General features: G+C 44.2%; 1 protein-coding gene across 2 annotated transcripts in view; it reads left to right on the top strand.

Annotated features, from left to right (window-relative positions):
• The window catches only part of plod2 (procollagen-lysine, 2-oxoglutarate 5-dioxygenase 2), a 146,994-nt gene that overhangs the window by 49,048 nt on the left and 85,564 nt on the right, over positions 1-12,382 (top strand). For both annotated transcript variants that reach the window (XM_078564230.1, XM_078564229.1), the window contains exon 3: positions 2,422-2,558. In XM_078564230.1, coding sequence (XP_078420356.1) covers positions 2,422-2,558 — 137 coding nt within the window. The remainder of the gene's footprint in view (positions 1-2,421; positions 2,559-12,382) is intronic.

The following is a 12,382-nucleotide window of genomic DNA, read 5'->3' as shown; positions in this document are numbered from 1 at the left end:
CACCCAGTTCCGGGTGCCACATTTTTAGGAAGGGATGTGAAGGCCTTAAAGAGAGTGGTTCCAGGGTGAGGAACTTCTGAAGTATTTCTGAAAGTTGGGACTGTTTTAATGGAGAAGAGAATGTTGCGAGGAGATTTGATAGAGGTTTTCAAAATCCTGAGTAGGCTGCACAGAGTAGATAGGGAGAAACTTCCCAATGGTGGAAGGATCAAGAATCCGAAGACACAGATTTAAGGTAATTGGCAAAAGAAGCAATGGCGACATATGGAGAAACTTTTTCACACAGCGGGTGGTTAAGATCTAGGATGGTGCTGCCTGAGAGTGTAGGGAAAGCGGATTCAATTGAGGTGTTCAAGGGGGACGAGGATCATTATCTGAAAAGGTTGAATGTGCAGGTCTACGGGGAGAAGGTGGAGGAGTGGTTCTAGATAAATTGCTCATTCGGATAGCTAGCACAGACACAATGGGCCGATTGACCACCACCTGTGCTGTAACAGTTCAGTGAATCTATGATTTTGTAACTTAATTCCCCAGCCTCAACATCCTTGGGGTCATTATTGAACAGAAACACAACTGGACTAGCCACAGAAATCATGTGGTTAGAAGAGCAGGTCAGAGGCTGGGAACTCGGCATTGACAAAGTCGCCTCCTGATTCCCTAAAGTCTTTCCACCATTGACGAGGCTCAAGTCAGGAGTGTGATGGAATACTCTTCACTTACCTGGGTGAGTGCAGGTTCAACAATGCTCAAGAAACTCAACACCATCCAAAGCAAAGCAACCACCCAATACACCATCTTAAACATTCACCTTCTCCACCACAAGCAGCAGTGTGTACCATCTACAAGATGCGCTGCAGTGTCTCTCCAAGGCTTCAGTGACAGAACCTCCCAGGCCTGTAATCTCTATTGTCTTGGGAACATCAGAGCCTACATCTTGCCCTCCAAATCGCACACCGTTATGGAAATATATCAACGTTCCTTCATCGTCACTGGGTCAAAACTCCCTACTTCGCAGCACTGTGGAAGTACCTTCACCACATGGACTGCAGCAGTTCAAGATAACAGTTCACCATCACCTTTTCAAGGACAATTAGGGATTGGCAATTAATGCGATTGCAGCCTGTGATACGTCCATCCCACAAATTAAGTGAAAAAAACAAGGTTTCACATTACTACATCATTAAATATATTTTGGCCTGTTTTGCAAGTGTACCTGTGATGACTTTAGGGGAAAATGCCAAATTGGACTTGGAAAAACATGAGCAAATATTCAAATTAATGGTGAATATTGCCTTTCCCCCCCCCCACCGTCTCCTACTTAGCTTTGTATGCCATCTTGTTTTGAATCTTTTCACTCCCTCTACTTCTACATACACTGTATTTCCTTGCTCCACTCCTAGAGGCATCTCAATGTTCTTCCATTTGCACTGTAGAGAGAAAAATCTCTCTCATTTAACAAAAAACTTCTATGGGTGTGGTGGGGTAAGGACAGCAAATATACCCAGTAAAAGTTAAATACTGCAGGCTTAAGGCCCTGCAATGATCCTCATAATGATCTCAACAAACATAGCTTAACTCAGACTTTTAAGAAAAATGTGTTCACAATTCGATTTTAAAGGTTTAATTAGTGGCACTCTGCAAGAAATACCTCGCCTAAGAGATAAACGAAGATGGTACAGCAATCCACAGGACAAATGTAACTTGGTCACTGGAAGTTGGCAATTTTCTATTTGAATTCTGTCGAATTATGGGACAAGTATACATCTTGAGTCCATGCCAATCTAGTATATCACTGTCCATTGTTTCCTCTTTAGGCTGTCGTCCCAGCATCTTCTGGTGATGGTGAAAACAATTAAAAAAAAACAGATAGCTAAGGTTAAGCAGTGAAACACTTTTTTTGCCTGAAATTGTTCAAGGGATGCTGTGGGGGGGTGGGGGGGTGGGGAGGGGAGAGAGGGAGAGTTGGCGGGGGAGAAAGAGAGTAAGGGGGGGGAAGAGAAAGAGAGAGAGAGGTGGGGTAGGGGGGAAGGGGGTTGGGAGGGGGAGCCTTGTAGTAGGTGAAGAACCCAGTAATACTGGGGATTTGGAGGCTCTGACAATGTTAATAGTAAGGCCACCTTTGAATACGCGAGAGAATCCCCCCACCTGACAGCTGACCAGATTGATTGCCTACCTGGTGAGTGGGATTGGAAACTAATAGCAGGAGACTGTCGCTAAGGGTCTATAGGAATGGCTGGGAATGGGGTTAGGTTGCTTAATCCCAATATTCTCCTCTTATCCACCCATATCTCTTCCCCCCCGCCCCACCCCTCTCCCAACCGGCTCTTTAAACTATTGAGGGGGTATTAAAATATTGGCTTCCTCATGTGATTAACAATGCTTTCAAAACGCATTTTAAACTTTATTTCTCCCTTTGTGCAGGTACTTGGTACAGAGGAGGAGTGGCGTGGAGGAAATGTACCTCACTCAATTGGTGGAGGACAGAAAGTACGATTGCTGAAGGAGGAGATGCAAAATTATGCTGATCGTGATGATCTCGTAGTGTTGTTCACCGACAGGTAGAGTGTCTGAAACTTTTTCTTAATGTTTTGATTGGCTGGAAAAGCACATCGCTCAGTGGCAGTTGGGTGAACAATTTTGTGGAACTATGATCTGTTGAATCCAGACATTTAGTTTTGGTTGTTTTCGTGTGTGGAATTGCTAGCAGCTTTTACTGACTGACCATGACTGACTGCCTGGAGTTTTTGAAGGTGGGCTGAGAGTGTTTCAGACAGTGGTCGCTGTTCCCAATTCCTGTGTTGCACTGCAATATGATCTGTGTTTGTGTCTAATGCACTTTGGGAACTGAATGATCAAGCATCTAAATGTTAATTTCAGTCAGCTTTTAAGAATTAACGACCATCTCCAAATTCATAGATACCATGTTATTTTACAGTAAGTCCCCGCTTTAACTCGTCCCATTTTAAGTTGTGATGCTTTAACCTCGGTCAGTTATTGGAGCCCATATTTGTGTTTGGTGTTGGGAATTTTGTTTTAAAGTGGTTTTGCTTAGGGTCTGACACTGGCGCCATATTGGAGTGACCTCTGCTGCTTCCTGACCCTCCCTCTTGCTGCTGATCCTCCGTTTCACGGCCTCTCGCACTCCCTGACCCTCCCCACCGCTGCTGTCCCTCCAGTTTGTGGCCCCTCCCACACCCTGACCCTCCCTTCACTGCTGACCCACCCCCTGGTTCGCACCCTCTCCTGCTCCCTGAACGCCCCCCTCTTACTGTCTCTCCAGCTTGCGACTTAACTCCTGCAAGTCGAATCTGCTCTTCCTGCCTCTCGTCACTCACCTCCAGAGACCTTGCTCACAGTGAGGGTTCAGGAGAAGGAAGAGGCAGGCAGTGGGAGGCTCAGTGACAGCAAGGGTCCGCAGCACCTGGAGGTTCGGGGAGTGGCAGAGACTGCACGTCTGTAGGGTCGAGAGGGACGGTAAGGGAGTGACAGAGGCTGTGAGTCTGTCGGGTCAGCAGCGAGAGGGAAGGTCAGGGAGAGGAATGTGCGGCAAGCAGGTGGTTCAATGAGCAGGATTGGAGGTGAGCAGAAGAGGCAGCAAATGGGAGGCTAGTAGAAAGTTAGCATATTTTACTTTTAAATTTATTATATCTTAAAAGTTATTTCATTTTTTTCTGTTGAGAAAGGTCCTACAGAACCTAACCAGAGCCTTTACGTTGTTTTTAACGGGAAACTTGAATCGCTTTAAGTCGTTTCATTTAAAGTTGCACTTTTAAAGTTGTAGCTGTGTTCCTGAAGTGAAAACTTACTGTATTAGATCTGCAAATCTTTTTCAAAGCCCTTGAGGCTAATTTTTCTCTCAGACTCTTCAAGGTCAACAGTGCATCAACGATGCAAACTCAAGCAGTCAGTATCTGCACTGATCACTGGTTTTAGCACAGAACATGAGAAAAGCTATCCCAAGAAAATACAAAATCTATATTTTTTAAAAAAAAGTCTTAGTTGTTTAAAGGTGTACACTGCTTTCAAATTTTGACATAATTTAAATAAATTTTAATATAAATCCCACGTATATGAGCTCCACTGGCGGACTGTTAAGACTGGGATGGGAGGAATGCGCAGTGGATCTAGCCCCACTACTCTGCAGGTTGCAACATTAGTCTAAATGTTCAACTCACTCACCAAAATGGCCAATTATTTATCTTCGCTGCTGAATGAAAGAGACTTTATCCAGGCTTCTTTGAATAAACAACAAACTTATTAGTTTATTATAAAACCGGTCTTGTCGAATAGAAAGGCAAAGCTTATCAACACCCACCGTGCGCACGCGCACAAACACACACACACACACACACACACAAAACAATGAAATAAAAAGTAGAAATGGAGGAATTCTGCCGAAGGTTATAAGTCAATGGTTCAAAGGCAAAGAATAGATGATGGGGTGCTTGAAATGGCGTCCAGGTTTTTCAGTTGGAGCAGAAATTTTCGCTCGGCATGCAGATGTGTGCCTAACCCGCTCGAGCATGAAATGATGCACGTTGATGCCAGCTGAGTGTGCCGATGTCAACGCGCAGTCGCACAATATTTCGGTCAGCGGGTGCGCTGCTCATCCACTGGCATAATGAGGTTTCTTAAAGCAAATGAGATTAAAATGAAAACTTAAGATTTTCATTAATAACATGTCCCTGCTCATGTGACAGAATCACATGAGGAAACATGTTTTATGACATTTTTATTTTCTTTAGTTTTTTTCTATATATCTCTTCATCTCCCTGAGGCAGCTACGTGCCTCACAGAGATTACGCAGCGCTCACTTATGTGCACACGCTCAGCCTACTCGCCCTCCTACCCTCCCGCCCCTCCCCTCCCCGCCCCCCCAGGCACAAGCAGCGCATAGCGCTGCCGTTCACGTTTCACGCTGGACAGGCCTTAATTGGCCCGCCAGTGTGAAATTGCGGTGCGGTGCCGATTGCGGGCAGCAGTCGGCTTCCCAACTGCCCCCGCCAAGCCCACCTATCAAGGGAAAAATTCTGCCCTTGGTCCCTTAGGAGTGGTCAATGAAACAATCAATGACTCTGGCCCTGCTTTTCAGGTGGGCTCAAGGAACTCTCGCAGGTACTCTATCCCAGCAACTTAGGAGCAGCTCATATCCAATTCTGGCTGTGGACTGGCTCTGGACAGCAAAACGGCTTCTGTCTTCCTTCTCAAGCAGCTGGTCCTTCTTTACTCAAAAGCAAAACTAAAACCAATTTTTAAAACACAGATGCAGGCGTGTGTTTTTTTTCAGATTCATAAAAACCATGTGAGCCTTTTTGTACACAGTCCACCGGGGTCAAGAGGTTTACAACAGCTTAATTACTCTTTCTTGTAAAAGGATACTTTTTCCAAGAATAACAATGAGAGTCCTGCATTAACCCTTTTAAGGGACAGCGCCTTTTAAAACACAAGTTCTTCCAGAATGTCCTTAGTCCTTGAAGATGAACCATTTTCTGTGATTAAAGTGTTCATGACAGGGCTTGTAAACAAAGGCAATACCTTGTGTTGTAATAAATCACAGAAATCAAAATGTTGCAGGCTTGATTCCCAATCTGCACAGAGTTATTTCACAGCCAGGATTAAGGCCACAGCAACCTGTGCAAGGAAGGAGAAAAATCAGTCATGATTCAAGTTCTGGAGTGCTATTCAGTAACCCTACCTCCCCACATCCCTTTTCAAGTGCATGCATATTGGCATCCAGTGAGAACAGGACCAAGTTTGGCTGCGGTGCACTCCCTAGCCACATAACCCACACTACACTCATGAAGGATTGTCGTTTGAATGAGGTACCAGTGTGTTGGTAGCCGACCCATGAAATTTTTCCACACCGAGTAATACGAAATGTATCGTATATAATATCAATAAGATTTCAGCAGCACTATACTTTCCTTGGTCATGTATTGCTTGATTTCCAAAATGGGCTTTCTTCAAAAGAGCACTCCTTCAGTTCATTTAATTTTGTCCTTCCAACCTACGAATCACAATCTCATTAAGGTCTTCTCTTAGGTGAGCTTGTTGCCGTGTCTTGAAGTAAACGTCCTGCCAGTTTGTTATGCTGTTGATCACCTGTGTAAAGAAGTACTTCATTCATCTCCGCCTAAGTGTGCCCTTTACCCTGAACCTGGACCCTTTGTCTTGATACTTCAGCATACCTGAAAATGCTGTTTCAGGTTTCCTGAGTTAAATATCTCATATGTCTCCATAAGATCCTCTTATCTAATCGTTCCTCATAACTATTCTCCCTGACCCTAGGGATCAGCTTTATATTGCTCTGCACTGAACTAGCAAAGTGAATAAATATAATAGAAAAATTCTAGTTGTAATTTTTACACTTGACATTAAACTAATTTTTAAAATGTGACGCCTATAATGTTTTTTAAAAAAAGTGTTTTCTAGTCATTTTCCTAGGAGTTGGCCTTTATTTTTCCCCATTTTTCCACTGATCTTTGCCAAAGTTACAGCAGGAGATCAAGAAACCCCCGCAATAATTTTACCCTGTTAATTTTCTGTTGATCAGTTCATTCTGGTCTGTTCATTTTGAGTGGGAAGTCAGATAATAAAGTTCTGATTGATCTCTCCACAAATAGATTAATTGGCTGTGCTGGAAATGTTCAAAGTACTTGCTCTTCAAATATGTTTTCAAATTCTAAAGACATTTGACAGCTCCAATGAAATATAAACTCTTCGAGTGTACATAAAGGAACTCCAGATGTACAAAATTTTCTAGTTAACAGTTCTATTACATGCGAGTTTGGTTTTCAGTTCAATTAAGTGCAAGCTTGGTTATGCTGGCAACATCCAAATTTTTGCTTTCACTTCACAGTAATCAGTTTAGTTTACTCCCTGCTTGCGTGTCAGCATAATGTTCCAAATTTGTCCTTATTAGAATGTGCCAGACTATGTAAATCACTGGGTGAACAGCAGGAAAACTAGCTGCAATTTGGCACTAAGTTGCCTTTCAAGTTCATTCGCTCACTCACCATTGCAGAGATGGGTCATAAAAATGACTTTGAGAAATGCAAAATGCCATTCTGGTGTGACCTTAAAGCATAACGGATCAAAACAGATGCAGCTTCATTTTGCTTTCATTCTGTTGTAACTGACGTGGTCACATTTCACGCTAGCCCTGGTTTCAAAAAGTGGGGCAGCGTTCCACTCTCTAGCACGGAGTTCGTCAGCTTTATTGAGGACAAAAGTTGACACCTGAATCTAATTCTGTCCGCATGTACCTTCCAGAAGAGGTAATCTGGCACCTTGGCTGCTCTGTTTCTCACCTCGTCATGTCCAGCCTAGAGATACTGTCGCTAATTTGTGAAACCTGTACTGCTGAGATCAGCAAAATCACCAGAGACTGGGATCTGGTCTCAGATTGTTCTGTGTTTTATGGCTGAAATCCATACCAGAGGGAACATTCACCCAATAAACCAGTGAAGCAATTAAGGGCATGATTTTAAGTATGAAAAATTCAGCACCCAGGTGTATATTGAAGTTTTCCCAGATTACCTGGCCCAGTTTTCTCCGTCACTAGAAAAGCTGAGCATACGACCAATGCCCCCAATAACTAGAATGGAGCAGGCACAGGTTTGACTCCACCCTCCAATTTTTTTTTCTCTTCGTCAACCCTCAACTCCACCCCCTCAAAACCTTATCCCCGTCACCCCTGACCAAGTTTCAGTTAAGAGAGATTTTGGTTCTAAGCATACCGGACCTATAAAATGATCGATACGCACCTGTGCCAAGACCTTTATTGTGCTGTATGATATTTCAGAAAAATAATGTAGGGCAGTGCAGTGTCCTTTTTTATCCTCGTAAACAGCATAAGGATACTGAGGTTATGTACTAGCAAGGACTGTTGGAATGAGCATAGGAGGAGAAAATCACTTTGTAAATTTTTGTTTCCAAGTTTGTAGCATTACCAAAAATCAAATCACAATCCTTAGTTTTAGGCTTTATCTTGCAATTTTATAAGGTTCCTGGGAAATGAGAGTTTCATTTCTATGGCCCATTATCTAGAGCATGGTAGTGTCATAGCAAACGGACTAGTAATTCGGAGGCAAGCAGCATCTGTGGAGAGAAAAACAGAGTCAACATTTCAGGTCAGTGACCTTTCACCACAACAGTCCTGATGAACGGTCATTGACCTGAAATGTTAACTGTTTCACCCTCCACAGATGCTACCTGATCTTTTGACCACTTACAGTACATTCTGTTTTTCTTTCAGATTTCCAGCTCTTGCAGTATCTTGTTTTTCAGGGAACATGAATGCAAATCCCAGAGGCAAATCTGAATTCCATCCGGAAAACATCTGGAAATAAAAAGATAGTTGATGTGACATTAAAGCTGCAGATTGCAGTCAAGATCGGCCCCCTAATGTCCTTTTTAAGAAAGGAAATTGGTCGTCCATGCCTAACCTGGTTTATGTCACCAGTCCCATGTTAATACGGTCAACTCTTAACTGCCTGCTGAAGTTTCCTGGCCAACCACTTGGTTATGTCAAACCATTATAAAGAGTACCACATGAACTGCAGTATTTCAAGAAGATGGTTCAGCAAAACGAGGGATGGACAATAATTCCCAACCTTGCCAATGATGCATTTATTCTGAGAATTAATTTTAGAAAATCATGCAAGACCACAAACATAGTTCTATTTATGAGGTTGGGTCCATCATGGACCACAACCTTGATTACCCACCCTCCCTTGCCAGCAGTTTTTCCACTTGTTCAGTGATGCCCCCCCACCCTGTCAGGGAGGCAACATAGCAAACAACACTCCCACTCATGACTGTCAAGAAACAATTTATAAACTTCCTGTAGAATACTCTATTAATACCACGCTCCTACTCTTGTAGGCTACTTTCTTCTCACTCCATCAGGCTGTCCCTTGCTCCACAGCAGCACAATGTTGCTCAAAACCATCCTTCTGAGTCGCTGCTGTTGTCTAGCTGTTGCTTGTCCAACATTAAGCATCTATAGTACAGTTCCCTGCACTTAGCAGTCTTGTCTTCCCTTTACTGTCCCTGCAGATGATCACCCAGTTCTCTCTACCTTGCCCCTGCATCTTGGGATATCCAGCACTGTCTTTCGGCTGTGCACATTCTGGTCAGTACTACCCAGAAACACCTCATTTCCTCTGCTGTGATAGGTGGGAAATTGCTTCTGAAGCACAGGTTCCCTGTTCGGCGATTCAATTTTTTGATATCGCGATATCCTGAGGATTCTTGATATCGCACTCCAGACACATACCAAGGCTCCTTGCACATCCATCCTTTGTTGTCTTAACTGAAATTGCAAAATGTTACCCTGAACTCCCATTGGCACCAAATATTTGCAAGAATCAAATTCCTATTCCTTACTTCACATGAGTATTAAATGTACGGGAAGAAGAGGGTAGAAAAAAAGTCAGCCCAATGGGTTCTTATCTCAGGCTGAGCCCCTGCCGAGGTTGAATTCCACAGTCATCTGGCCTCTTACAGTTCAAATTTCTTTACACGCATGGATTGTCACTGGGAATTGGCCAAGTATGTTATTAAACAGAAGCAAAATAAAGCGAATGCTGGAGATCTGAAATAAAAAAACAGAAAGTACTGGAAACATTAGGTTGCTGTGTTCCTTCCTCTTTCAGTTACATTTACATTTTTCTTCTGTCTACCCCCTGTCACTCCCTGGAGCGAGTTGCTCAGACAGGGAGAAAATGAGCAACTGGTGTCTGCACATCTTAGCAAATGTCTGCTGAGATTGCCAAAGAAAATGAGTTTGCTGAATGGTAAAGAATCTGAGGCTGTTATGGAAGTTTGTTGATACAACAGAATCCTGGAACCATGGGAAGTCTGCATTTTGCAAATGAAACTTTGAATAACCCTGTCTCCTTTTGTGAGAGCTGTTTCGTCACATATACTGCACCAGTGGGATTTCCTAGGACCAGGAATTTTAAGTATTCTCATAACTCGGGTGAGTGAAATTATCCTCCACCCTGTTTGACCTGTTTTATTTTTGTTTTGCAATTCTTTCCACTGAAGACACTGACGTCATAATAGAGTTCATCTAATGCCAGCTATCTTGTCCTACTACTGCTTCTCATGAATTTCACATGAATTTCGTTTATTTTTGTTAATGGTAAGTGGGTGTTGCTGGCTAGGCCAGCATTTATTTCCCATCTCTAATTGCCCTTGAGAAGGCCGTGGTGTGCTGTCTCCTTGAACTGCTGCAGTCCATGTGTTGTAGGAATACCCACAGGACTATTAGGAAGGGTGTTCCAGGATTTTGACCCAGCAATAGTGAAGGAGCAGCAACGTAGTTCCAAGTCAGGATGGTGGGTGACTTAGAGGGGAACTTGTACATGGTGGTGTTCCCGTGCATCTGCTGCCCTTGTCCTTCTGGGTGGTAGAAGGAGCTGTACTGTCTAAGGAGCCTTGATGAGTTGCTGCAGTGCATCTTGTAAACGGTACGCGCTGCTGCCACTGTGCATCAGTGGGCAGGGGGAGTGAATGTTTATTTGGTGGATGTGGTGCCAATCAAGCGAGCTGCTTTGACCTGGATGGTGTCAAGCTTCTTGAGTGTTGTTGGAGCTGTACTCGTCCAGGCATCACACTCCTGTGCCTTGTAGATAGTGGACAGGCTTTGAGGAGTCAGAAGGTGAGTTACTCTCCACAGAATCAGCAGTCTCTGACCTGCTCTTAAAGCCACAATATTTATATGGCTGGTCCAGTTCAGTTTTTGGTCAATGGTAACCCCTGAGGATGTTGATCGTGGGGGATTCTCTCCTGTTGGAGATGGTTATTGCCCAGCACTTGTGTGGCACAAATGTTACTTGTTACTTATCAGCCCAAGCTTGAATGTTGTCCAGGTCTTGCTACATTTGGACATGGACTGCTTCAGTATCTGAGGTGTTGTGAAAGATGCTGAACATTGTGCAGTCATCGGCGAACATCCCCACTCCTGCCCTTATGATGGAGGGTAGGTCATTGATGAAGGAGCTGAAGATGGCTTGGCCTAGGACACTACCATGAACTCCTGCAGTGATGCCCTGGGACTGAGATGATTGACCTCCAACAACCACAATCAACTTCCTTCGACCATTGGAGAGTTTTCTTCCTGATTTCCATTGACTCCAGTTTTGTTAGGGCTCCTTAATGCCACACTCGGTCAAATACTGCCTTGGTGTCAAGGACAGTCACTGTCGCCTCATCTCTTGAGTTCAGCTCTTTTGTCCATGTTTGAAACAAGGCTGTAATAAGGTCAGGAGCTGTGTGGCCCTGGCAGAACCCAAACTGATCGTCAGTGAACAGGTTATTGCTGAGTAAGTGCCGCTTGATGGCACTGCCAACAATACTTTCCATCGCTTTGCTGATCATTGGAAATCGACAGATGGGGCGGTGATTGGCCGATTGGATTTGTCCTGTTTTTTGTGGACGGGACATACGTGGGCAATTTTCCTCATTGCTGTGTAGATGCCAGCGTTGTAGCTGTACTGGAACAGATTGGCTAAGGCGTAGCTATTTCTGGAGCACAAGTCTTCAGCACTATTGCCGCAATGTTGTCAGGGCCCATAGCCTTTGCAGTAACACAGTGCCTTCAGCCATTTCTTGATATCACTTGGAGTGAATCGAATTGGCTGAAAACTGGCATCTATGATGCTGGAGGCCACAGGAGGAGGCCGTGATGGATCATCCAGTCGGCACTTCTGGCTGAAGGTTGTTGCGAATGCTTCAGCCTTGTCTTTTGCACTGATGTGCTTTGCTCCCCCATCATTGAGGATGGGGACATTTGTGGAGCCGCCTCCTCCAGTCAGTTGTTTAATTGTCCACCACCATTCGTGACTGGATGTGGCAGCTTTGCGGAGCTTAGATCTGATCGGTGTTGTGGGACCACTTAGCTCTGTCAATCCCAAGCTGCTGCTGCTGTTTGGCATGCAAGTAGTCCTGTGTTGTATTTTCACCAGGCTGATACTTAATTTTTAGGTATGCCTGGCACTGCCCCTGGCATGCCCTCCTGCACTCGCCATTGAACCAGGGTTGATCTCCCAACTTGATGGTAATGATAAAGTGGGGGATATGCTGGGCCATGAGGTTACAGACTGGGGTTGTATGCAATTCTGCTGTTGCTGATGGCCCACAGTGCCTCAAGGATACCCAGTTTTGAGTTGCTAGATCTGTTCAAAATCTATCCCGCTTAATACAGTTGTAGTACCACACGACAAGATGGAGGGTATCCTCAATGTAAAGATGCGACTTTGTCTTCACAAGGACAGTGCAGTAGGCACTCCTACCAATACTGCCATGGACAGATGCAAGAAGTAGATTGGCGAGGACAAGGTCAAGTAGGTTTATCCCTCTTATTGGTCCCCTC

The sequence above is a fragment of the Cetorhinus maximus genome, chromosome 19 (genome assembly GCF_964194155.1).
Source record: "Cetorhinus maximus chromosome 19, sCetMax3.hap1.1, whole genome shotgun sequence".
Classification (NCBI taxonomy): Eukaryota; Metazoa; Chordata; class Chondrichthyes; order Lamniformes; family Cetorhinidae; genus Cetorhinus; species Cetorhinus maximus.
Note: the sequence above shows the minus strand (reverse complement) of the source record. Positions and strands in the feature narration are given on the sequence as shown.